The 27,978-nt window shown below is 36.1% G+C and overlaps 1 protein-coding gene across 1 annotated transcript; it reads left to right on the forward strand.

Moving 5' to 3' along the window:
- The first annotated feature begins 782 nt into the window (after positions 1–782).
- LOC140153000 (scavenger receptor class B member 1-like) lies at positions 783–26,272 on the forward strand. The gene is made up of 12 exons (XM_072175570.1): positions 783–1,252; positions 9,824–9,987; positions 10,497–10,638; positions 13,783–13,986; positions 18,084–18,225; positions 18,872–18,941; positions 21,202–21,383; positions 22,153–22,271; positions 22,525–22,598; positions 23,025–23,076; positions 23,593–23,753; positions 24,065–26,272. The coding sequence occupies exons 1-12, from the start codon at positions 1,094–1,096 to the stop codon at positions 24,192–24,194; spliced, it is 1,599 nt and encodes a 532-aa protein (XP_072031671.1). The 5' UTR covers positions 783–1,093; the 3' UTR covers positions 24,195–26,272.
- The last annotated feature ends 1,706 nt before the right edge of the window (positions 26,273–27,978 follow it).

Raw genomic sequence — 27,978 nt, forward strand, 5'->3', positions numbered from 1 at the left:
AAAAGTGGCGGTTATTGAGTGGGGCAATTTTTGGGCCCAAATAAAAATAACGCTATCCCGGGGGGGGGGGTCACTCCCATTGTGGCATGTACACCATCCGCGATAATAAAAACGCGTGAAAAGGGTAGTTTTTCAGTGGGCACGATGACCGCGTATCGTGTTTAGGGTGTCATGAAAAATCGGAAAAAAGGGTAGCAAAATTGCAATGGCTATACGCGGAAATGAAATTTAGGGTATGAAATTTGATGCAAGGAATAAAATCCCTGTTTAGGGTTTGAAAACAGGCGAGTGTTTACCTGTTTAAGGTATCGTTTTAGCCAAGGGTTAAATCCTCAGGCTTGTTTAGGGTGCTTTTCAATAGTTGATATTCGCGGATGGTGTACAGGCCACAATGGAAGTGACCCCGCTCAGGCCCCTGGATAGTGAAATAACACGAAAATGAGAGTGAAGATTGGAAAACCTTCCTTTCTTTGTATTTATTTATTTATTTATTTATTTATTTATTTATTTATTTCAGTTTATTTATTTATTTATTTATTTATTTATTTATTTATTTATTTATTTATATGTTTTTTCGTCTCTTCGGGTACTCTTTATTTTTTGTTATCTGCAATCAATACCTTACAACTCAACAATAATAGGGACATTAATACCCCACTTTCACTGCCAATGCAATGGTGTTGACATGTTGAGCAAGACTTATTTATTTTTATTTGGCTGAATTGGCCAACCATACTACCAATCATTGACCTCATGACTACCAACGATTACTCAGTCACTACATCCATCATCTCAGCTGATCCAGTTCTAGTATTAATACAAGCGACAGCGTCGCAGCGAGCAAACAACTTGTGCCTTGACTACTAACCATGCTAACTATTGTACCATTGCTGTCAAAACGTAAAACCAAAACATCATGTGATGCACCAAACTGAAAAAGTAACAGACCAACCAGTACCAGCTCAAACTACTTGACTTGGAAGTTGCATAACTGGAACACAGATATATATATTTGCACTCAGGACATACATCAGCAAACAGTATATTTACAATCGCTACGGTGTTTACCATTTTTTAAATACCAGCAAGCAAGATGGGAACCAAAACTGCTCCAGCTCCACCGCCGCGTCCACTCCCACTTTGTGCCAAAATAGTGGTAGCATTTCTGTTTTTTGGGCTAATTTTTTCCATCGTTGGATCAATTGTAATACCAATGGTTTTTACAACGATTATTTCAAATATAGTAGAAGAGGTATGTTTTCGTAAATCTTAAGGTTACTACTAGTCATGCTATTGCTATCACTCAAATCAATCAATTTTGATCTGCATTATAATAAAGCATTAGTCAGAAAAATGACGTGATCTCGACCCGGCCGAGGTGGCGTGATGTTTACAATTTCCTCGCAGGCGAGTCCAGAGTCCATTCATAGACTTTCGCTGCTCGGAATCAAGTTTCGAAGGAAAAATAGAAAAAGCAGTCGGTTACATAAAATAACATTTTTTTAATATTAAAGGGACATTCGCAGATTTTGTAGGGACGGTCGGCTGACCACTAAGATTCTAGCAGGGGGCGGGGCAGATGATGAGATGGTCTTGAAAAACAGTGTGATCCATGTTATTGTTATTTACAAGTCAAAATGGTGTTTCCTCAAACAGATCCTGGAGAGAATATTACAAATACTATTCAGCATTAATTTTGCGCTAAAAATTAAAGAATTCAAAATCTCATAATGTCCCTTTAATTTAAGCTAAAAAACATGTCATTTATATAAAATGTCATCATGTTTCATAATGCTAATAATAGCCATGATCTTGATTCATGTCATAACCATGATAACATTAACAGCACCTGCACCACTATCAGAGGCTCCGGTTTTGATTGGGGGCATCAATATGGGGCATTCTGAGAGGGTGGGTGCAGGGGTGGGTCGCGCGGAAGCCTTTGAAATGCATCTTAAAATTGTGAATTTTATCCTAATATTATGAATTTTTATCTTTAAATTATGAATTTTATCTTAAAATTATAATTTTGCCCAACAATTATTATGAATTTTACCCGAATGCCGGGCCCGAATGGTCCGTTAAGGGGGTACTACACCCCTGGCCAATTTTGTGCCTATTTTTGCATTTTTCTCAAAAATTATAGTGCATTAGTGACAAGTAAGATATGTATATTATAGGGGCAAGGACTACAACTACTGCACTGAAAATTCAGCAACTCAAATCAAGTAGTTATTGATTTATTGATGAAATATTGGTTTTCCCTCATTTTTGACTGTAACTCCACAACTTTTGTCTGTGCTGAAATAAAATTTTCAATGCAGTAATTGTAGTCCTTGCCCCTATAATATACATCTTACTTGTCACCAATGCGCTATAATTTTTGAGAAAAATGCAAAAATAGGCACACAATTTGGCAGGGGTGTAGTACCCCCTTAAATTATTGGGCCCCTCACCAAAATTACTGGCTGTGTAATTACAAAATACTTTGCATGTATAAGGTGCTTGAATTGCAAATCGAGTCTTGTTTTCTTCATTTTTTAATACTTAGGTCTATAAATGCTCCATGACAATAAATCTTTATGCTTGTGAAGTTTTAATGTTTACTAGCAGTGACCTTCAAACTTAAGGTTAACAGGGTAAAGGGAACTGGGAACACAAGAGTGTTAATAACATGAAAAGGGTGTGGATCTAGGTCGAAGAAAAAATGTTTGCCATTCTTATTCATGTTGTCTGATATATGGACCTCCTCTAGAATATCAAATTCCTTCCTCACCATCATGCATCACTATGTTTATTTATAGCTTCTCTCCTGCAAATTTGTTGTAAAAATAGCGATTTTGTAAATATCTTAAAATCATTTTTGTATACTACTACTAAAGAGTAAATCGAAAAGCTAGCATTTAAAAACATAGTAGTTTTATGTAAAAAAAACTTCCACGGAAATATACAAAATATGTAGTTGGCAATTTATTTCTTACTTCCATGCCACAACAGACAATCTGTCAAGAATGCAATATTAAACACAACATTAAACAACAATAGAAAAATTGAATCAACTCCATGCTCCAGTAGCTATAGCTGAGAAAACATACCTACACATAAAGCAAAATATTAGGCTATGCACCTTCAAGTAAAATCATATTCTCAAATTCTAACAAAATTATAGGCATTTATGTCAACCAATTCAACCGTTAAATATATCTTGAACAAAAATGTCAAAGGTGTTTCGGCGACCTAAACGTAGACAGTTTCATGCACCAACAATAGCCTTATTTTAGTTATTTGCGTGACTAAATAAACCACTAAGAGCTGCTGGTAAGCATGGTAACTGGTTGCATATGAACGCGAACTTACAAATAATTATTCCACATAGGCCCCCTACCTAAAATGTTTAGGTTTTTTTATGAAACTTCATGTATCTTCGATACGAAAGGTCAATTTTCATTATGATGGTCGGCGTTGCCATAAAATAATGTATTACTAGCCCTATACCGCGAATGAATAAAAAAAATCAAAAATTGACCTTTTTGGGACTTATTGAATGCCATCACAAAAACTAGACATTTTGTCAATTTGTCTCCCACTTTTGAAATTGTTTTTATTGGAAAATAGCAAATAATGGAATCCCCCCCCCCCCCCCGTGCGTAGGGCCTACGGGCCTGGTCTCAGGTCAGGCTCATGTTTTTGTCCCCCTTTTTTTTTCTCCAAAATAAGGTTGACAAATTCGTCTCTTCTTTATTTATAAATACCAATTGTTCCGAAGTTGTAAAGCATTGCGTTTGGGATTTTTCTATGTTCTACCATTGCTTGCCATGCACGCGTTTTTCGCCCCGGTTTTTCAACACGATAGAATCAAACTACCTTTAAACATTTAATAATGTCGTCGGCTTGTAATAATATAATATTCATGTTTGAGGACCTGCAATTCTGGAGTTGATTGCTGTGCAAATTGACCGTACGAATATTGGTCCGAGCAAACTGACCATGGTGACCAGTAATAATTCATTATGCTGATGAGCATTGAGTACCAAATGTCTTAGTCATATCGTCCGATTATTAATGTTTTATCATTCAGTCTTACGCATCCAGTATTTATTATTGATAGCAAGCCTCTAGATAATGTCCTTATTTTTTAAGGGTATACGATGTATTGTTGGTCGAAGCAGCCAAAAAAAAAGTAGTTCGCAGCATCTTGCGAATAGTAGTGAGCTTTAGCAAAAATTGCATTGCTCAATTCGTAGCGAGCGTGTAGAAGAATTCAAATATCACAGATATACTTTTGTAGGTCCTGTGCAGGCGGCGGATGACATGATCGAGCCGGCAACTCGTGAAACCGCCCGGCCGTATGGCATTTTCCATATACTCAGTTAGGTTTGTGGGGTTCATTATCGAACCCCAACGGTTTTAGCTTGTATTTATATTATTTATCAACATAGGCCTTTTAAAATTTCAAAATAATCCCATTCAATTACACGGTTGACGATGAAAATTTACTGAATTTAGGGACTGCACGTCATACACCACCTGGTCCTGTGGTTCTTGAGTTATGTTGTAAAGAGGGCTGAAGCAACAACACTTTTGTAAAACGTACATAACTCATTAACAACAATAAATTAAGCAAGTTTTCAAAGTATATGATTTGTAGAATGAACTTTTGCAAAACACCAAGTGTTATTTTTCAATAATATATTGATTCAGATAATGAAAATCGGGTTTTTTTTGGCTGCTTCGACCAACACTACCTCGTATACCCTTAATTATACTATTCATACATTCCGTGATACAATTATCATGACTTTTATCATTCAGAAATCCGATGAGCAAACTACATTCCAGAATCAGCATAAAACCACAGATTTTTGCTGAACAATGAAATTGCTTACTAACTTGCTTACAAATTTACTTACCAACCTTTTGGTCCGAAATGGACATATCTGGAAATGCCACATGACCCCAAGTGGTGTCAAATGAAAGAGAAAAAAAATATAATAAACGTATTTCCCCACCCGGGAAGGCTTCACTGTGATTCTTCAAAATTTTGTAGATCCCTTCACTCCCCCGGTTCACTCCTTTCCTCAAAACACTGAAAAGTTTGTACTGGGATGTGTCACGGTTTGGGGGTACGATGCATGGGTTTTCAGTGCAGACCAATGTGCCCAATTGGGCGCTTTTGGGCAAAAGTGACCTTAAAAACGCCCAATTAGGGCAAAATTGAGAGCTTTTTGGGTGATATTTGTGAAAAATCGATATAATGGTTGCAAAAACAGCAAAAATGATATGGGTATAGAGAAAGTCAGCATCCGAAAGTGCATCCGAAAGTCTGCGTGGCACGTCCCCCCGTAAATTTTATTTTTAAAGAAACTGGGAGAGGGGGGGGGGGCATTATAGACACTTTTCTAAGGATATTTATTGCTATCACTTTGTAAATGTGTATTAATGGATAGTGTTTAAAACCATAACAATTTTACCCTTTGCATTCAATAACATACGTATACTTGACTTTTACTGTCACTAATTATATTTTAATTGTAAAAAAACATCATTATAATTAACAACATATTTTTATTTATCAAAAATCGACTATGGCATAGTCTAACAAAGACTTAGCCAGAGTCAATCACTTGCTATGAAATCTGGAATTATGAAATCGTCATCAGAAGATTTTCCTCTTGAACTTGACACTTCAGACAAATCCAGAAATTTGCAGTGATTGGCGCGGCGTACACTGCAAAATATCCAGCAGTGAAAGTATATGGTTATTAATTTATTTTTGAAAAAATGAAGATGTTTATGTTTTGTGTTAATGTTAAAAAACATAAACATCTTCGTATTTTTACGTGCTTTAAAACCCCTTATCTTCACTGTACAAACAAATGTTTATTAAGTGTTCAAGTATTTATTAACTGATATTTTTAATTTCATACAACATTCAGTGTTGCTCTGCTGTCTTTTCAGTGTAGCCAGGATTTCTAAAGCTGAAAATGATCAAAAATATAGGCAAAAAAGTACAAAAAGGGACTCAACTCTGGTTAGCATCAGTGCGGAGCAAGGGAAACGGAAATACTTCTCACAGGGGGCATCTGCCCCTGCCCCTTTGGCTATACGCCATATAGGCCTGCATATTGTTGCCGTTTCACCACTTCACAGCAGAGCAACACTGTAAAAGTTTAATGGGAGCACGGTGGCCGAGCGGAACGGGCTGCGACTCGTAAATCGGAAGGTTGTGGGTTCGAGCCCCGGCGACGCCATCGTGTGGAGGAGGTGTAGCGATCCCCCTATGAGCAACATTACATGGATGAGTCTGGCCCAATCGCCTATGAAAGAGAGATGGGCACTCCGGTCACTGTTTATACAGGATCGTCTCCTTTACTTTTTTACCGTTACATATAGCTTATAGATTAATAGTGTATTGATGTATCCTTGTTTTTGTATGTCTTTTATAAGACATATTAAGCTATAGGCCTACATAAGTTTCTTGACCTATCACACACATCACATACGCCCCATTGGCTCACCCTAAAGCTTTAATTGTACTCTGGTGGTCTTTGACGGAACAGCTGACAGTTGCCATTGAACTCTGACGTTCGTTCACTTTTCGATGTCTAGCGTCGGCATCTACGAAGTATAGATCAAGTTACAAAATCTTGTATCTGCACATCTACTATACTAAAATAACCAGCGAAGTGTGTGTGTCCGTGTGTCTGTCTGTCTGTCCGGCTATGCGTTTCGCCGCGCTGCGAAGCATCAATCCGATATTTCGGATATGGATAGGTATCGGGAAAAGCATGTTGACCGGGTGGTTTTGAAGGTCACCGGAGGTCAAGGTCAAAGGTCAAAAGCTCAAACTTTGTCCGATCGGGCCTAAACTTGGTGGGTGGAATCCTTGATACCAGGGGAATATATGCGCGAAATAAAATCCGAGGTCAACCGAGGTCAAAGGTCATTACGGAGGGTTCAAATTTCAAACTTCGTCCGATCGGGCTCAAACTTGGTGGGTGGAATCCTTGATACCAGGGGAATATATGCGCGAAATAAAATCCGAGGTCAACCAAGGTCAAAGGTCATCACGGAGGGTTCAAATTTCAAACTTTGTCTGATCGGGCTCAAACTTGGTGGGTGGAATCCTTGATACCAGGGGAATATATGCGCGAAATAAAATCGACGTCAACTGAGGTCAAAGGTCATCATGGAGGGTTCAAATTTCAAACTTTGTCCGATCGGGCTCAAACTTGGTGGGTGGAATCCTTGATATGAGTGGAACACGTAAAAATATAATCGAGGGCATCCGAGGTCAAAGGTCATCCAGGGGCTGCATTTTAAACTTCGCCTGATTTCGGGTAAAACTTGGTGAAAGTAATTCTCCATATCACAGGAGCATGAACAAAATCAAACCGAGGTCACTCGAGGGCAAAGGTCATATGGGGTCATGCCCAACTGGGCTTAAAAGTGGTAGAAAGAATCCTCGATATGAGGAGAACGTGTCAAAAAGTCAAAAGGGTCATCAGGAGTCAAATAGCATTGCCATCAGTTACTCTCACAGCAACGGGTGAACTAGTTTGTACAAAACAATATCATTTATACATATTATTATACATGTAGGCCTACATTAAAGATATAAATTTCGTACATCTGATAAAATATCTTCGGATTGTGTTCAGGTGTGTATTTTAACTAGGGCCTATTATGTATACTTTGATTGTTAGCTATTTTATCTATACCGAATGAATCGTGAAATGCAAAATGCAATCAGATGCCAAATCATGAAATTAAATCAATTTTGTTTAATCAAAATAACCAAAATATGCAAACTATATAACAATGTATGCAATAGATATGAGAAGGAAATACGGAATAACTTTCATGAACAAGACGATCTTTAGTTTTCGAAACTTGGCATCCATAACCGAATGAATGGATTACCTTTCTTCTGCCACCAAAAGATGTGGGTATTGGGGAAGATGTGGCACAAAGAAACTCAGTGATGTGGTTATGCCTCATTTACAATGGCATGTCTATTCTTTTGGGTTGAGGTTACATTTATATTCATGATCTTGCTGAGAACGAGTTTAAATTAATAAAGTTGTGTTGTTTATGTGAAATACAGAACAATATATAGGCCTATTAATGTGTGTACGTATATTTAACATAGTAATGATATGTCATTGAATGACATATTCTTGTTAATTATGGGTGCTTCAGATTATGATGTTCTGAAAATAGTAACCAATTTCGTTCAATCATGTTTTGATGTTAGATCTGGTAAAGTATGAGTATTTCTTGAGATATTTACTTCTTATAGTTTATATAGGTCTATTGTTCAAGTTTGTGTTATTGTCTTAATTGTTGATTATACCATAATGTTTGGTGATTGTCAATAAACTCTTCTTCTGTAGCAAGAAGTTTTCTCCATAGTATAAAACGGCTCATGGGTTACCATGGTTACACGGGGATCAACATGATCAAGTGGTGACAAACACACACTAGTCACTCAATCTTCTGCATCATCTTCTGAGGAGGCATATTAATCCCAAACCCCTTCTGAAAGTCTGATGTGGTTAAGGATGTGGCAAACTTCATCATCCAAATTGATGGCTTTGGGCTCGTATACCTGCTAAGGTGACGAGATGCGAACTTTCCACTTTTGACCACCTTGAACGTTGACCATGATTTTGGAAAAAAAAAAAGGTGGAATATAACAATGTATCCACTTTGTGTTCGTGGAATTTTCACCCATTTTCATCAACAATTAAACAATAGTGAGAATTTCAGAATTATACAATTGCATTATTAATCAATTATTGCTCTTAACTTGATCGATGGTGAAAAGCATGTTTTTAAAAGACGAATTGGAACAACAATGTGTGCCGCTTAATTTGTGTTCGTAGAATTGTCAACAATAATGTTCACTAACAATATAATTATAACTTATATCATATGTTTGTGGACTTGTCAACAATTCGGGCAACAACAATTGTTCAACTGACAATACAACTTAGCTTGTTATTATCTGTGTTTTATGTGACTTGGCATAATGATAAATCAGTGTCCTCCTTATAATCTCTTTGTGATAAACATGAACATTAGAAGATATACAAACTGTGATCATTGCCGTTTTGCGATAATGTTCATTTCCAACCATAACAAAACTGATTACTAGTAAACAAAACATCGCTTTGGTAAATCGCTCTGGCACGTGATACACAAACAGATAACAAAGCATTATTTGCCATTAGAAACATTGGGTGTTATAATTCATCTGCTTCCAAGTTTAACATTAAATGATAAATTATTGACCAATTTTCGTATTTCGTTTTTTTTAACCAAAAAGGCGGAAATAACATTTTCGTAATATAAAAAATTGAATAATAAAAGGTCACCGTTTTGATCAATTAACGTTGTCATGGTTATTATTATTCAATGGTTTTAGAACCAAAATCTGGTAGTCTTGTGTTATCATGACATCAAATCGCACGTAAATCTATACTGGAGGAAATGTTTCATGTCCGCAAGCAGCTTGCCACCAATCGGTAGCTTGGAAATCAGCACGAGCAAGCGGAGGCGAGAAGAAACCACGTCGTAACTAATCCAGGTGCTGCATGTGGCTCTGAAAAGAGCCGTTTGATTTGAGAAAAATCTTGCAGGCGACGATGCGGGCTGTCAATATTCACTGACTGCGAGCTGCTATAGTGGCAAGCCGCTCGCTTTGAGCCTTTTCTCCAGTCAATTTAAGATAACCCAACAATATGATGAAGTCTGTTTTCAAAATATCAATTGCAACTAATAGAGATTGAATATACATGTATACTTTTCTTCTTCACAGATTATGGTTATCACACCCAACTCTGAGCTCTATGAAGGTTGGAAGGATCCGTCAAGCAATATGCCCGTCTATCAAGGCTACTATTTCTTTGACGTACAAAATAAAGAAGGAATATTACAAGGAGAAAAGCCTCAAGTATTAGAAGTTGGTCCATACACATACATGTAAGAAAACCAATTATTATTTTTTTAAAAGCTAGTGTGATTTAGTTGTATATTAATCACTTAATGTTTATAACGTGCATGCGTGGTGACGTTTTCTCTGAATTCTCTTCAGGAGAGAGGAGAAGCCTCTATGCAAAAAGAGGTTCACTCCTCTTTGTTGGCTTCGTTCGGGGTTCTCCTCTCCTCTCCTCTCCTCTCCTCTCCTCTCCTCTCCTCTCCTCTCCTCTCCTCTCCTCTCCTCTCCTCTCTTCTGTAGCTCTCCTCCCTCTAGATCTCCTCTGCTCTGCTCTCTTCGACTCCACTCAACTCGATCCTCGGCTCAACGACTTGATCCTCGATTTACAGTCTTCTAACTCTTCTTTGTCTTCTTCACTGCAGTCTTGAATTCGTTTTTATGCATATGTATACATATAGGGTGTTCAATCAGTTACCCTGGTTTATTGACGGTCAATTCTTCCAGGTAATATAATTATGTGGTTCTTGTTGTCTCTTTCTTTGCTCGTGGACAGGATGAATGTTACCAGACAGAATATCACCTTTCGAGACAATGATACAGTGTCTTACCTACAATATATGACTTACTCATTCGTGCCAGAGATGTCTGTTGGGTCTGAAGAAGATATGATCACAACACTTAATATACCATTTATGGTAAGATTACATGAACGAACTTAGTCCAAATATTAACGAAACTTGATTTATCAACTAGCGCATAATTCCTTAGTTTTTGCATTAATTTAAACAAAATAAAGTACCATGTGAGGTTACAACAAATTGGGAGATTTGGGTCACCCTGAATGAAGAAAAATGTGATTGAACCAATTCATGCACTTTTCTGTGTATACAATTGAAATTTAAGTAGGTCTAATCAGAGCTAAATTATGTCGCGATGTTCTCCTGATGTCCTATATCAGATAAACCCTGTCATATATAATTTTACTCATGATAATTATGTCAAGTGTGACAACATCCTTAAGAATGTTTTTACATGTAATACAAATAATATTCGTGATTGCAGATTGGACAGGACTTTTGTTCAATAGTATTTGCATTCAGTTTTGCTATTCTATCTGGATATTTCGGATTAATTCAAACGTGTCTGATATGTGTGATCATCCGTTGTCGATAAAATATAATTTACAAAAGTTTTTGTAAAAATTAAAAGAAACAGACGAGAAGGGAGAAAGTGCTATAACTTAAGACGTCATTGAGGTTTATCATTATGTATTTCTTTGGATTTATTTACAAGAACTTTTTACTTGGTTATGAGAATGCACTGCAGTATCATTCAAAATCCAAATGTGTACTGCTACGAATAGTTTATACTCCGCGCACACTCTTTCTTGTTGCTCAATTTGTAATTGAGCGTTTTGCGGTGTTTTTTTCGAATAGCTTTGAGTTACGGTGATGAACATTTTAAATAAGAAAAGGGCAAGGGCATTTTAGGGCTAAATAACAAAAGAACAAGGCAAGGGGAACAGAGGACTACAATAGTCGACACCCTCTCTGGGGGAAACCGTCAGCATGATTGCTTAGCATGCATGAATGTTTCTGCTTATACGTTGTGCTACAGGCTAGTATAGTGCTGGGAATAGATTTCAGAAAAAAGATTACCATAGTTACAGACGTTATTCGATCAAATGTTTTTAAATACCTAGATTTTAGTATAAAATGCAGGCACCATTACCTACTTTTTAAAACGCTACCAAATATTCCCGGTCCGATTTTATGCCTGGAGTGAGTAGCTGGGTTGAGAACTAGTACCAACCTTTGCAAATACCACTCATTCATATACTGCGCAGTGATGCATGACTTGGCTCAAATATCGTACGATATTCGCCCAAAAGTGGACGCTGTCAATTGTTGTCAATCTCATTGAGGTCTTTCAGAGATGGCAATTCACAGGTCAATATTTCTTTTTGTTTGGAAAATATTTCGAATTATTTACATAGTGAAAAGTTTTTTATCTGCTTTGACTGAAATAGCCATCGGGTACTTCGTACAGACTTACTGTATGCGAAAAACAATCAGGTCATCAAGAATGTTGTCAAACTGCTGACCTCTAAAATCATAACAACAACATTGAAGGTAAAAATGAACCAAAACATTGAGAATTTAAGCAAATCAGGTATGTTAGTACGGATCAAATGCTTATAGCTGTAAAAGCCGCTTGACTAACGTGCACCTCGGTTTTCACCCCAGGATTACAAAAGATTGAATGACCTCTCCCCTCCCCTTTCCCTTCTGTATATATGCGCTATGCCAAATAAATGTCCTTTGTGACGATATGGTTTGTGTGACTACCAATGTAATTGCACTTTTTGACCCTAAAACATCGAGGGTATTAAGGCGAGTAGGCCTAGGGCCCTTCAGGTCATTATTTGGTTTATATTTTGCATAGATAATAGCTACAGAGCAATACATAGGCCTAAATATTATAGAAAATGAGTCAAGGAAGCCATTGGTCACATTTATATTCCATAATTATTACAGTTATCATGATTTACAACAAATAATAGGTCAAAACGAAAGATTTCGTTATTTCCCCCCTCCCAGTGAAAACTGACATCCGGGACTGACATTCACATGGCGGAAAATAAACCCATTTAAGGTTATAGCAACTATCTTAAACTGTTGCGATTTGGTAGCAGCATCTTGCGCTAGTGAGCTTTGGCAAAAACTGCATTTATCATTTCATAGCGAGTGTGTAATATAAATATCACAGATATACTTTTGTAGGTCCTGTGGTTCTTGAGATATGTTTTAAAGAGGGGTGAAACTTTAAAGTGTGGGCTACATTTCTCTCAATATTTGAGCACAACTAGCTCAGGCACCGTTCCGATCCGCCTTAACGTGAGATGTTGTTGATAATAATATTGGATTGTGAGCCAAGTATGCATGGACTCCCTGGCCCGCAGACATATTTTGTCAAATCAAACCATTTTTGTTAGGAATATCAAATTTGTCAAAAATAATGTGTCTTTTATGAAAATATTGGATGCGCATATTTTCCAAAAGCAATTTAAAATGATTATTAGAACCACCATCAAGTAATAATTTTCTTGCTGATGAAAAATTTAGAAATTTATAAATTATACAGGAATGGTGATTGCAGTAGCGTAGCAAGCAGAGTGCCCCTAACAAAAAATGAAAGCTGAAAGTGCCCCTTTGACAAAAATGAAAGAGAAAATCGGGAATGAAAAAGGGCAAAGAGTCCGTTTCCCACCACCCCATGAGCCAAAATAATGTAAAATAATTGTTTTTGCCCGCACACTGTCCAAAGTGAATTCCGTTTTTACTGTCTCGCTAAAAAAAAAACGGTGAATGTATACCGTAAACATTCGACTAATAGCGCTATGGGCTCACTTGACATATCAATGCCCTCCGGTAAATTTCCCACCAGCAAATAAGGGCACAGAACCTTAATTTTTGTAGGGATTTCAGAGGAGTAGCTATCTATTTCACCATGAAATTTACCCAAGGCAAAGGGGCCAAGTGCGCCATTAGGCGAATCTTTACGGTATATCCCACCCGATATCCCACCGATAATCATAATACCGGGTCAAAAATGATGCGACAGGTAATTTGTTTTCATCTTTGCCCTAAAACTTGTATTTGCACCCCTTCCACGTCGAAAGCTGGCTACGTCCCTGTGATTGTGATGATGATGATAATGGTGATGAATGATGAAGATGATGATAATGCCTACTATGTTGATGATGAGGAGGATGACGAAGGCGATAAACAAAATCGAAAACAAAATTATTATTCTTGTGTTTTACCGTCTTATTCCAGAGTGCTGCCAATGGTGCGAAATATAAAACGTTTTGGGAACAAATATCAGTCGCTGCTCTTGGTCACATTCACAATTACCAAGCGTTTAATGAAATCTCCGTCAAGGACTTGCTTTGGGGATACAAAGATCCTATGTTATTGCACATGCAAGGTCTTGCTGGTAAAGACCTCGTCACCACAGATACATTCGGCATTCTTCATGGGGTAAGTTAGCATGGTAATGCTATTAATTATAATCATGATTAACGGATGAATTGAACATGCAGCAGTTGTTTAAAAATTCTCAAACCTGCCGTTTAATATTTAAAACTAAGTGTTATTCAGTTCACTCGTTAAACATTATTGTTTAAACTTTTAAACGGTATATTCGGCGTCGTAGTGTGACTTCAAAATCGACAGTTGCCAACTGGTTCACGCTATCTGTGTTCAGAACCACGATCAAAATGGTCACAACACAAAGTCAATGGGTTGCTAACGAGATGTGCAAACCCAGCGTGAATCATGACGGTGAATATCTACAATCGCATATTAAAAGTTTCAACTTTGGATTTACTGTGGAGGCTAATGCATTATTTTTCTTGATTTATTCCATTAATTTTTTTCATTATGAATTTGTTAACAACATTTAAGCACTTGGTGATCTGGTATACCATCTGACAAGCCTTTTGTTTCCCAATATATCCGGTATTTTGACGCATTGAAATATCGCAAGGCTGAGGGTTGTACATGTACAATATTTATATTAAGAATTTTTGTCAAAATATCTTTTAAAAAATCGTTAATAAGCATTTGTGCCTAAATAACGAGTTGCTCAGGCCAGAACGAATTGTTAGGGTAGTTTGTTAAACTTTTTCATATTTTTCTTTTACTTTACAAATATCTGTGTTACAGATATTGACATTTTTCAATTTTTGATTAACAACAACATCGGGCAACAACTTGCCCAATCTGAAGCAACTAGCATTCGGGCAAGTTGAAAACATAAATTGGGCAGGAGCTTCCCAGCAAACACAAAAGTTTTGGACATCATTAGCAAAAGGTTATAAAAGGTTGTCAGAAAACGTTTAAATGTCGGGTTATATAAAGGTTATATTAAGAGTATAAAACGTTTTCATAACCTTAAAAAACATTTTTTGATAATCTACTGCTCAGCAAACAAAAATGTTTTACAGAAAACGTTTAAATGTCGTGTTATATAAAGGGTATAAAAACGTTTTAATAACATTCCAAAAACATTCTTGAAAACTTGATACAAAACATTCTAAACAGAATGTTATTTTGGGGTTGAAAAAATATTTTGCGAAAAATGTTTGCCTAAAATATTTGCAAAAACGTTTTAAAAACGTTTTCATGACCTTTATATAACCCGACATTTAAATGTTATTAAAAGGTTTTGAAAAAACATTTTAAGAACATTTCTGTGTTTGCTGGGTTCAAATATTTTAACATAATGTTATTTAAGTATTGACACAATATTTGGCAAAAATGTTTGCAAAAATAGTTTACATTAACATTTTTTGAAAACATTTAAAAATATTGTTGTAGTGTGTTTTCATACAAAACGTTTTAAAACGTTATCATGACCTTTATATAACCCGACATTTTAATGTTATGTAAACGTTTTTACCTAAACCAAAAGCCAAAATATAACTTATTTAAAACGTTTATAAAACGTTTTTGTGTTTGCTGGGTTCCCATCTAGAACTCCCAGCTCACATGAGTTGACAGCCAATGAAAATGCTATGCAGGTGTCGACATGGAAAAGTGCGAAGTTTGCGATTCGCCCCTCAGACGATTGGAACTCATAATACCACTGCTTTGTTGTAAAAGTGCACTGTAAAAACAGTGTTCAGCGATTAAACACTTTTCTAAACACAATTTTGCCACCACTTTTTAAACATATGTTTAAAAGCTAAACATCATGTGTCAAATTTCTCAACATTGGTCAGTGATGGTGTTTAATGTCTAAACATCTGACATCCATATTCTAAACATAACGTTTCTAAACACATTCTTGCCACCACTTTCTAAACACTGTTTTTACAGTGTATTACTAGTATAATAGTCCATAAGCAAATCCTTATTTATTGAATCTAAACCGTAAACTCTGATCCTACCCGGGTAATCCTAGCCCTACAAAATCGGACACAAATAATCCTAATCTCTCTAGGTGCGACTACTGACAGTTATTCGACAGTCGACAGTCTTGCCAAATCTTTAGTAATTAGGTATACCATGTTCAATTATTCGAATTCAGAGGTTTCTTTCGTCATAAAGAATGCAATTGAAGTATTTTGAGTTAACAAAGCAAACCTGTATCAAATGAAATTGAACTCAGGGGCAAGTATTTAACATAAGGCCACAATCATACCCGTCTCGTTTGGGGCTACTTAGTTTGAATTAACTACTTATTTGGGTCGTTATAATGTACTCATTGGTCTGGTTGTACTAGGTATAGATGTTTGTATTATTAACAAGATATAATTTACCTCTAACAAACAGAAACGAAACCGTCTAGACTGATTTGTGTCTCCCTCACAAAAGAAGGTTTCACACTTCCTTTTTTTTCCGGTGTACATTTTACATTCATAGTTTACTCAGATAAATACAGAAATTGATTTTTATACACCAGTTTTTTTAAAATATTAAACAATACATAAACAGTACCAGCACACACACACCCCACATGTATATTTATGCCAGAATTACGGAAACTAGTAGTGTATGCGTTAAAAAAAGTTTAAAATGTATCCAGGCGTATAGTCCTAGGGAGCACATTAACACCAGACACGGAAGTTGTCCATTGTATTGATACCAGTTTCAAACATTCGTAAGATTTTGTCTATTCGCTGTTATACTTATAGAAGCAATCTCATTATCAAACCGTGCTCATTTTAGAATAAGATAGCGCGTGTACAGAACCGATTTGCTGTTATGGACATAGTAACTTAGTTCAAACATTGCTATAGGATATATAAGATTGTGTAAATTTACACAAACCTAAACTTGGTATTCAGCCAATCTACGTTAGTAAAAGAGAATATACATTTAGAGATACTATAATCTGTATAATTGATTTAAAATTAAATTTTAGAATTTCAGAATTTATTATACCGGGTACATGCCGTGATGTCGATATTACACCAAACTTTTATATATGTTCACTGCCAAAATACCAACAAAATGAAAATTCATATGAAGCACTCCGGAAGCACTTCTTGACGATGACGGCAATGCGGCATTTTCCCGAAACGCCGGTGATTCGGCATTATGTTGAAACGTCGGTGATTCGGCATTATGTCGAAACCTCGATGTTTCGGCATTATGGTGAAACGCCGGTGATTCGTTTCGGCATTATGCCTAAACGTCGGTGATTCGGCATTATGCCTAAACGTCGGTGATTCGGCATTATGTCGAAACTTTGGTGATTCGGCATTATGGCGAAACATCGGTGATTCGGCATTATGCCGAAACCTCGATGTTTCGGCATTATGGTGAAACGCCGGTGATTCGTTTCGGCATTATGCCTAAACGTCGGTGATTCGGCATTATGCCTAAACGTCTGTGATTCATCATTATGCCGAAACGTCGGTGATTCGGCATTGTGGTATTTGATTAATATTATTTCAAACCGTGCAACTTGTGACTATAGAAGTATATTTCGTTGATATACATGGACATTTTGGATGATGGCTCAATTATATAATCTATAAACTGCGATGGAACTGTCGGATTACTGACATACTCACCAGTGCCATCAATTCTGCATTTAACCTTGCTACCCTCATTTTATCGTGATCGTGCATATATATATCCACAATCACCAAACAAATATGCATGTATCTTTCTGTTGTTTGAGACCCAACACAATGGGTTTTCCCTAGTTAGAAAAGCAATAGAAATATGGATAAATAGAAAAGTCGCAAACAACCTATTTACACCCATATATTGTCATCGTGATGATTTAAAAACGATTTGTATACGACATTTTGTGCTATACTTGGAAGTCACATGCCTTTTCGCTGGTTTAGGTATACGATTTATGTAAGAAAATAAACAGGGGTCAATATTGCCAAATATGGATTGGTAACGTCAGGTTTTTCCTCTGCCCTTAGACACGTTCATATAGGCCCTACAATACGTTAATCAACTTATTATTATTGGTTGTTGTTGTTGTTGTTGTTGTTGTTGTTGTTGTTTTGTTGTTGTTGTTGTTGTTGTTGTTGTTGTTATTATTATTTTTATTATTATTTATTGTCATCATCATTGTATATTATTGTTATTTTCTTTATGTCATGCAGCAAAATGGTACCAATCCGAACTGGTTCACAGTACATACAGGAGTTGATAATTCATCTTTATTAAGTACAATATCGGAATGGAATGGTACGAAAACATTATCATGGTGGGGAGACAAGCAAGCTAATATGGTCAACGGCACAGGTGAGTTATCAGGAAACTAAGTGTTCCGATAAAAACTGATGTAAAAACATGAAAAATTACACAGAAACTGGTGAAAAAACAAAAGGATATTAAACAGTATTTTGCTCGTATGTTTTGATAGTCAAGGTTGTTATAATGTCCGGACGGTGCGGTACAACTGTACGACTTTACAAGGTGGTCAGTAGCCACTGATTAGGAAAGAATATATAGACATATATATAGCCAAAGATAACTACAGATAATGAGTGACCGGATAAAGGCAAAACTGATTGACTGATAAAAATGTAAATATCGCAGTGTTTACTAAACTTGTTAAACTTATCACCCTATCTCATACTTTTCATTCAGTGGGCGTTGTGTTATTAAACTGTTTCTATTTTAGTTTGCATCTTCTATTTTTGTATTTTGATCACCTTGTGTTATTTGTATTTATTTTCTATTTTTGTATTGATTGACTTATGTTCTATTTTGATTTGTATTTATTTTCTATTTTTGTATTGATTGACTTATGTTTTATTTTGATTTGTATTTATTTTCTATTTTTGTATTGATTGATTTATGTTTTATTTTGATTTGTATTTATTTTCTATTTTTGTATTGATTGACTTATATTTTATTTTGATTTGTATTTATTTTCTATTTATAGATGGGTCAATGTTTCACACAGGAATACAAAAAGAAGATTTGCTGCAGCTATTTAGTCCCTTGAATTTTAGGTAAAGTAAAAGAAAAATAGAGAAAATAGAAGTATACAGGCTTTCCTGGACATGGAATTCATAATAAGTTATAGTATTTCTACGAGTACGTATACGCCGTCGATCATCACATTACCGATGCAGCCGGTCACTGTGAGTGGTCGAGATTTCGTCAGATGTATCATGAAATCAAAGACACATCTAACGAAAGCTCGACCACTCGCCGGGCCACTCGCACAGGGACCGGCTGCACCGGTACTGTGATAACCGACGGCGTATACGTATATAGAAAAAATAACAACGCAGCACTGCAAAAAAAAGTGTTCTGAATTAGAACACTAAAAATTGTAACACTTATTGAACATATAAAAGTGTACTGATTGTGAACACCAAGTGTTCCAGACTTTAACACAACAGTATCATTTGTGAACACGTGTGTTCACCTTTTGAACACTTGATGTTAACATATTGTCGTCATTTTGTGAACATGGTGTGTTCATGTTTTGAACACCTAATGTTAAAACTTTGAACACAAAGTGTTCCAAATCCTAACACATTTACATGTTCAATGCCATGTAACACTTTAAGAACACATTTACATGTTCAAAATCAAATGTGTTCAGCTTTAGAACACTTGTGTTCTAATAATTTAGAACACTTGTGTTCTAATCTTTGAACACTGAGTTGTGTTCACAAATGTCATACACTTAGTGTTCAAGTCTGGAACATATGACACTTAGGCCTACATATGTTCAATCAGTGTTACAAAAAGGGCTGCAATACGCCTACACAAAGCAAAGTACAATGGGTCAATGTATAAATGTACACTTTGTCCGAAATTTAATTGTAACAACAGACTCAGTAGTAAATTACAGCAAACCTAGGGCTAGGCCTATGCATATTTGACTAGTGCAACATCGCAATTACATCTATTCCATCAGGCATGCCATGGCATGAAATCGACCCGCATACTGACCAGTTGTAAGACACACTCGTCAGAGGTTTAGGCCTACAGTATAATTCACATTAGGCCTATATCAAATTGCAGATTTGCACACTGTCTGACCATGTGACTATTGCATGGTCATGATTGATAAGCTTACTGCGCATTCATTAAAATGCACTAAAACCACGCAATACAAAAACGATGAATTTACATTTTTAGTCTCGTTGTTCTATGATATGTGGAGAACACGTTCGATATATTTGTTTTTAAATAAAATGGTATTTTGTGGGTAAAATCTCACCTCCAAATCCCCGTCCAAATCGCGGTTTCTCACTCCGATGACATCGTCTGTTCTATTATACGGTGCAACGACGCATGCGTGGCCCAGCACGTGGTAAATATAGCCTACATACATACAGTGTTCAAAACGAACACATTACATGTTCATTCAGTGTAAAAGTTGTGAACACCTTTATGGGCGTGCACCCAGAGTTATTTGGAGTGTACGGTATAGGCCTAAATTTCAATATTCTACGTAAGCCTACCCCTATACATGTAATAGGCCTATTTTCAGGTATTTTCTATAAACCGCAAAATGTTCAATGTTCTTTCATTCCGTGCAAGCTGCAGGCCTGTGTAAAATAAAATGAGAACAACTGATGATCTCCATAAATAATAGTAACCAATTATAAAAATGGTTTTACAATCAGGCGAGCATTTTATGCTATATGCCTATTAATAGTGTTGTGAAAATTGTAGATTAAACATACAGTGTTCATTTTATGAACATTTAGTGAATGATCAAACACTATGTGTTTAAAAGTTTCCTCTGACGTTATGTTACGAACACTAAGCATTACAAAATTGAATGCAGTATGTCAAATAGGCCTATATGTCGAATTTGAACAGGTGGTGTTCTAATGCTGAACATTTCAAACACTATGTGTTAAAAGTTTCCTCTGACATTATGTTACGAACACTATGCATTCTGAAATTGAATACAGTATGTCAACATTTGAACAGGTGGTGTTCTAATGCTGAACACTTCAAACACTATGTGTTTAAAAGTTTCCTCTGACGTTATGTTACGAACACTAAGCATTATGGTTACGAACACCAAGCATTATGAAATTGAATACAGTGTGTCAAATTTTGCACAGGTGGTGTTCTAATGTTGAACACTTTTTTTTTGCAGTGAGGGCATCAGTATTCTTTTAGTTTTCTGTATATTTTATGTATAAATTAAACGGAATAATGTGGAGCTTGGTCGTGCGATCTAAGTAGAGTACGGAAGTATTATTTGTGTGTAATTCCATCTGTCTATTTCAATTTCAGGTCCATGCCATACGAATATCAATACGATACATCATATGAAGGGATACCATTATATCATTTCTATGTGCCACGATTTGCCTATGCCAACCCATCAGAATATCCTCCTAATGCTGGATTCTGTCTTGAAGACGCAGAAAAATGTGTACCAACTGGGTTATTCAATATCAGCATTTGTTCACAAGGTTGGTGATTTTTCTTAATTTCGTGTTAATATTGTTAAATATATATTGAGCCATAGTTTGGAATTCCACTGGCTGGACAAGCAATTGTCCCGGTCTGCTCACACAAAACTCGGGTAGCAGACCCTGGCTGCGATGGTTATTCTATATGTAGGCTGATTAGGGTTCTGCACCTGTATAGAGATGCGTCCATCAATTATGCTAAATGGTTTATAAGGTGTGTCTTGGGGTAGCGATGGTCATTATATGTGTAGGCTGATTAGGGTTCTGCACCTGTATAGAGATGCGTCCATAAATTATGCTAAATGGTTTATAAGGTGCATCTTAATCCAGCTTAATTAGATATGTAATTGTGTTATATCAATATGCAGTGTATACATTCGTTAATTAATGCCTAATGCTGGATTCAAGTTGCAAGATTGAAAAACGGATGGCCAACTGGTTTGGATGGAAAATAACAGCGTTTGCATCAAATATGGTTAAAAGGTTAAAATTTAACAGAAGTAATGAATAACGGTGCCTGGCTGATTGTATATGTGTATTTGTCAACTTGCCAAGTCAAATATGTCAAAGCATCGTGTTGCGTACAAGCTCTTTTTAGTCCACTTTAAAAAAAAATTCCATGATTCTTTGGATAGTCAAGAATAGGGGAACCCAATTCTGATAAATGTAAAATGGACACTTTAATAAGATATATGTAAAGAAAATATATACTGTAACTAGATATTTGCATTTATGTAACAACTGTTTTTATCTCTTTTATTTTGTCCAGGTGCTCCAATGCTTTTATCGCATCCTCATTTCTTATATGGTGATGAATCACTTATTGATGCAATTGATGGTATCGAACCCAATGAAACCATACATCAAAATTCTATAGACATTGAGCCAGTAAGTTTAACGAAGACATAAACTGCTTTGAGAATTGTTTACCGTTTCACTGTTTTAGGAAGCCGATATTAAAATGATTGTTGCCGTATATTATTTTTATTTTTTTATTATACATTTTTATTTCTATTTTATTGTGATTTTGACTTAAGTCTATTATTATTTATATTACAATTAGTACCAAATTATTATTGTTGTTGTTGTTATAATTATTAAAACATTATAATACTTATTCCTTCTCTTATTTTCGCCACAGGTAATGGGTGTGCCGTTTATAGTAAATCAACGTATTCAAATTAATATGTATATTGAAGAAATAGGTGGAATAGGGTAAGTGTCACCCCATGTACCCCCTCCCCCACTCACCCCAACCATCATAAAATATAATTCCTCAATCAATTAAATATTTTATGTTGTTGATACGTCCATATTCAAAACGATGACTTTCCTTCTCCGTATATTCGTATAATATGAACCAATATTCTTTTTTTTTTCACGTTGCTATACCTTGTAAATCAATATCACATTTGAAATGACATTCATGATTCATTGTAAAATCTTAGATGTTCCATTAAATATTACTTTTACATACCTACATGTACATACATGATATAATACAATGAATCTTAGGACTTTCATTCTCAAATAAATGGAAATCTTTGTGGTTACATCATCATCAGAATTAGCGTTTGAATTGAGTGCAATGTACAAATGCTTTTATTAATCATGCTAATGGTAATATTTATTATTTTTCAGACAAACGTATGGTTTGAAACCCACATATTTTCCTATCCTGTGGATTGACACTGTAAGTAAATGAAACATAACATTTTTTTATCTCGCAAAATTCACATTGAAGAAACAATAATATGGTCTTTGATAACATGCAATGTGTAGTTTAACGATTTGCAAATTGAATAATATTTTTTATAGATTGTTAAAATATTTTGGTGAGATAACATTCATGACATTATCATTGCATTCACATATTGCAAATATTTAAAGATTAAATACGGGGTTTATTCGTTATACTTTTGAAGAAACATTGACCTATTCACAAACCCAGGCCAGGTGTATGTTTTTAAAGAAACACCTACCTGTTTAGGTAGTGTATATACATTTCATAAGGCGACAAAAAAACTTTTACGGACGGACGGACTGCGATCAGGATATTTTTCTGGACAGGATATTTTTCCGGACGAGGTCTTTTTTTGCAAACATGTTTTGAACATTTTCTATTTTTCCACAAGACTACAAATCGTAACAGCTTTTCCACAACTTTCCATCAGTTTGCATAATAAACTGTTCGTTTTTTAAAATCCAGAATGGTGTGTTACCCGATTCTATGGTTGATAAATACAAGGAAGGCATGAAACTAAGTCAAAGTATTGGTAATGGTGCTCGGTATGGATGTATTGCATTAGGAATTACATGTCTTCTTATTGCAATCGTCGTCATCATATATTATCGTGATAGAAAACACAAGTGAGTTGATTGTATTCTTAATTTTTATCATATTTTCAAATACATCGCAATTGTAACATGCTTCTTCTTCTTCTTCTTCTTCTGCTTCTGCTTCTTCTGCTTAGAAAAAATAAACTGTTCTAGCAGCTGCATTTCAAACAGAATGTTTATTTGCATATCCTTCCACCTCCTCCTTTTTCTTTCAGTTTAGAAAATAATATAACAGTCGCTGTAGATATGTGTTTTCAAATACGTTGCAATTGTAGCCTATGCAGTCCGTATCATTGCCTTTGCCTAATTTTTTTCTTTGTATTTTCGTGTTATTTTTGCAGGATTCGAGATAAACAGAATCAAACGATTAAAGCGATTGAGAATGAATATATTGCTCTTCCAATGATGGACAAGGAAGGTTCTGAAATAAATCAAAATGGTTCAACAAAAATAGATCCAGTACCGGTGTAGAAGTAATGCACAGTGCATAGCATATAAACAATGTAATATTCTTCCAGCACTGCAAAAACAAGCAATAACAGTACAGACAAACAAAAAGGAAGGACAAATGAGTATCTTAGTCAACCAGTAGTTGAAAACAGAATTTGGAAAACGCAGACAATATGTGTGGACATTGGGACACGTGTCCTCGATCTGAAAATTCCATTAAAAAATGACTGGTGCTACCTCATTTAGCAGCCCCCTCATCAGTTCCGGTGTCCTAAATGACTGGTGCTAATGTACCTCATTTGGCAGCCCCCTCATCAGTTCCGGTGCCCCCCAATTGGATGACTCGCGCTACGTCACTGTAGTGTGTGGAAACACGAGAATTCCAGTCGTGCCGAGTAGGTTACTCATTTTGTGTATGGAGAGCTGATCCTTGCTGCGATGTTTATTATTATTTATGCTGACTAGGGTTCTGCGCCTGTATAGAGCTGCATCCCTGAATGATGCTAAATGAATTATAAGGTGTGTCTTGGGCCAGCGACTTTCCGTAAAGCGCATTGATCTTCAGTAATTGCGCTTATAAAGCTGCGTTTATTTTCCCGAGTTTATATTGGAAACCGTTTAACCGTTGACTCAAAGAACTGACGTGATTACACTCGCGATCAAATTCGGAAATTCGGTACATCTGTAAATGGAACCAGTGGCGTCCGCAGAATTCAAAAGAGGGGGAGGAGTGATGGGCACGGGATCGATTCCCCCGACTGTTCACTGTTCGGGCGAACGGGTATACGTTTTCCCCGAATTACCAGCCCCCCCCCTCCTTGTGCACGCCACTGCATGGAACTCTGGCAAAGTGCTGACGTCACTCTCTTGAAGAAAACAAGTGCATTGTGTTGCGGGAGGAGGGGAGCTACCATCGTTTTGTTTATAAAGGTGTGTAAAATAATTCTGCGGAGAACTGAAGTATGGGGTTTTCAAATTCAAAGGAGCCAATATGTGCCAAACAAATCCATTAAACAGACATTGATATTTTTAAAATAACCCGCGAGAGTGATGGGCATAATGCATACCGGTATTGTTTGTGAGTGTTGGGATGTGTGCCCGGAAATTTGTATCTTTATGGGCACACTTATACGTTCAGTACTATCCTTATGGGGCCGTGTTTAGCTTGTGGGGACAAAAGCCACGTCCCCATAAGCTAATTATGCTTTAAAATGACCTATTGGTCATACCGTGTAAAGCCCACCTCCCGATTAGGAGTAAGTCTTCACGTGGTATGCCTTATGGGGACCTGAGCCTTGTGGGGACATTTTGTTCTCATATATTATATAGTACAGAACTTGCCCGGGAGAATTTGTAACGTCCCCACAAGGTTTACACACTAACACGCACTTGGTCCCCATAAAGATAAGTGTGGGGTGGGGGTGTGTGTGTTAAGTATGAAATGCAACTATTCTTAAACTATGGCGTATGTTTGTGGGGAGGGGGTGTATGTATTTAAATGCGGGAGTGTATGTGGTGGGTGTTGAGGAGAGGGATGTGCGTATTTTGAGCTTGTAAGTAAAAATACTGAAAATTACCTAACAAGCTTGAGTTAGATCAGTGCAATAGTTTTGTTTCTTAAAATATACCAGCACGATATCCTATATAATTATCGTATGCATAGAGCTTACTGCAAAATGCTATTTGCAACCAAAATGTATAGGCATGTCTGCAATCATGATAAATATAATTGCATATGTTTTGCCATTGAATTTGTTATGGCATAATCAAGTGTAATTTATTTTGAATACACCAATGAACAAAATGTATATATAAGCAAGTTTTATACTTATCATTATGTTAATGTTTTTTTACCAATTTATATGTACGATGATTGTTAATGCCACCAAATTGATGAAAATATTGTTCACCTTGTTGTCTTTAAAATACTGGCATGGCCGAGGTTATAACCTTACCATAGCCTAGGATTTGTTCATGTTACTGTAAAATCAACTCTGTTCCAAGGCCGATGTATATTTTCCGGTGATTTTTACGCCGTTGGCCTATTGTATTTTATTGTAATGTTTTTGTTCAATAAATTATTTCACCTTAAAGGAAAATTATATTGTTTGTGTTATCTTTTCCCATTTTAGTTCATACTGATGATAATAGTGATGAATAAATGACTTTGAAACCACTTTTATAAGCACAAAATACAATGGGACATTGCGCTAATGGCAAATATGTGATGACTTCCAATTATGATGACTAGTCCACAGATTGAATACGTTTAAATACATCTGCTTAATTGAATTGACGGAATGCATAACCTTATATTACCCGATTACGATTTTATTCCTGATTTCAGATAAATCCGACAGGGCATATAATTTCAATGCTATTTATAAATCATTAGGGACTGTGCAATACTTATCTCCCCCCCCCCCCCTAAATAGGAGGGCAAGCAATTTTTGCCAGGGGAGCAAGCAACTTTGGGCAGGTCAAAAGGGGGAAAGATAGTTTGGGCAAGTCAAAGTTGGTACACATTTATGGGGACCTTGCCCCTTATAAATAAAACACTCTATATCAGTAAACAGGCTTAGGAAAACAGTACGGAAACGTTAAAATGTGATAAATTGTTTCAAATTCTGATCAATCTGCACTCAAATCTGTTAAGAAACATCAAATTTGTCTTGAATTCTACAATATGATGCTAAATGAGCAGCTGCAATTTATACAAGTTTTGGCCTTTCCCCTTTTTGTTTTGGATTATATGGAATTATAAAATATTCATGCAATTAACGGTTTTTTGGTCCAACTTTACTTTGGTCAAACTAAGGATTAGGATTGAGATGTTTCGTCTGGCACATGACTTAGGGCATACACCATAGATTATCAAAAAACACGGAAAAACTAAAACTAAAACGGCATTCCGCGTTCCCGATATCATGATATAGGCCGATAAGGGTGAATGTATTTAGAAGAGTAATCATATGCAAACAGATAACACCGCAACGCACAAGTAGGTTTTCCTATGGAAAATAATTCCTATGGAATGTACCAGAATATTAGAGTACTGTTGACAGTAACCATAGTACGCGGAAATTGTACTGTCTTGTTGTGTCTTGATCATGCATCATCATGGTAAATGAGCAAAAATAGACAACTAGAATATCGCGGTTTTCGGGTTTCTCGGTTCTCGGTGGTTGCGATTAATTAATATACCAGGTTCTCACAAATATTGGTGGGATACGATGTTCCCATCCTCCATAGTCATGTTTGTACATGTTTACCACCGTTGAGCCCAATATTGGAGCCATTCTATGATTTTACTTCTGAACCTTAACCGAACCAAACACACACAACCCGCCCCCACATATACATAGGCATATAGTCTAATAAAAATTCCCTTTAAAGGGAAAGCCAGCTTCAATGCAGAAGATGCCTTGTAATAAGTTTGGGTGGTGGCATTTTTAGGATCACTCTTTTTATGATCCATCATGTTTCATGACAGTCCACCAAACCATCAATGATGAGAACATGCACACAGAAACAGCAAACCAAACAACTCCTATAACTTCCTGTCAATTAATTACTCCAAATTGTTCTGTCTTTTTGTCTTTTCTGCCTTTTAGGCTACCCTTAGCTCATTATTAATATAAAGAAATGCAGTTTTTAGTTAATTGGCTAAAAACTGCCATCCTACTGCCTTATACATGCACATTAATTTTATATTAATTCCCAATTTATACTTAATATAGCACATTATAAAATGTATAAAGAATGATATTGTTCAATTATAATAGGCCTACATGTATATAAATTA

This window comes from Amphiura filiformis, chromosome 5 (genome assembly GCF_039555335.1).
Source record: "Amphiura filiformis chromosome 5, Afil_fr2py, whole genome shotgun sequence".
NCBI classification, from domain to species: Eukaryota; Metazoa; Echinodermata; class Ophiuroidea; order Amphilepidida; family Amphiuridae; genus Amphiura; species Amphiura filiformis.

Coding starts and splice junctions, on each gene's coding strand:
- LOC140153000 (XM_072175570.1), top strand. CDS start 1,094: ATGGGAACCAAAACTGCTCCAGCTCCACCGCCGCGTCCACTCCCACTT. Junction 10,639..13,782: donor CACTTAATATACCATTTATG/GTAAGATTACAT, acceptor GTCTTATTCCAG/AGTGCTGCCAATGGTGCGAA. Junction 22,599..23,024: donor GAAGAAATAGGTGGAATAGG/GTAAGTGTCACC, acceptor ATTATTTTTCAG/ACAAACGTATGGTTTGAAAC.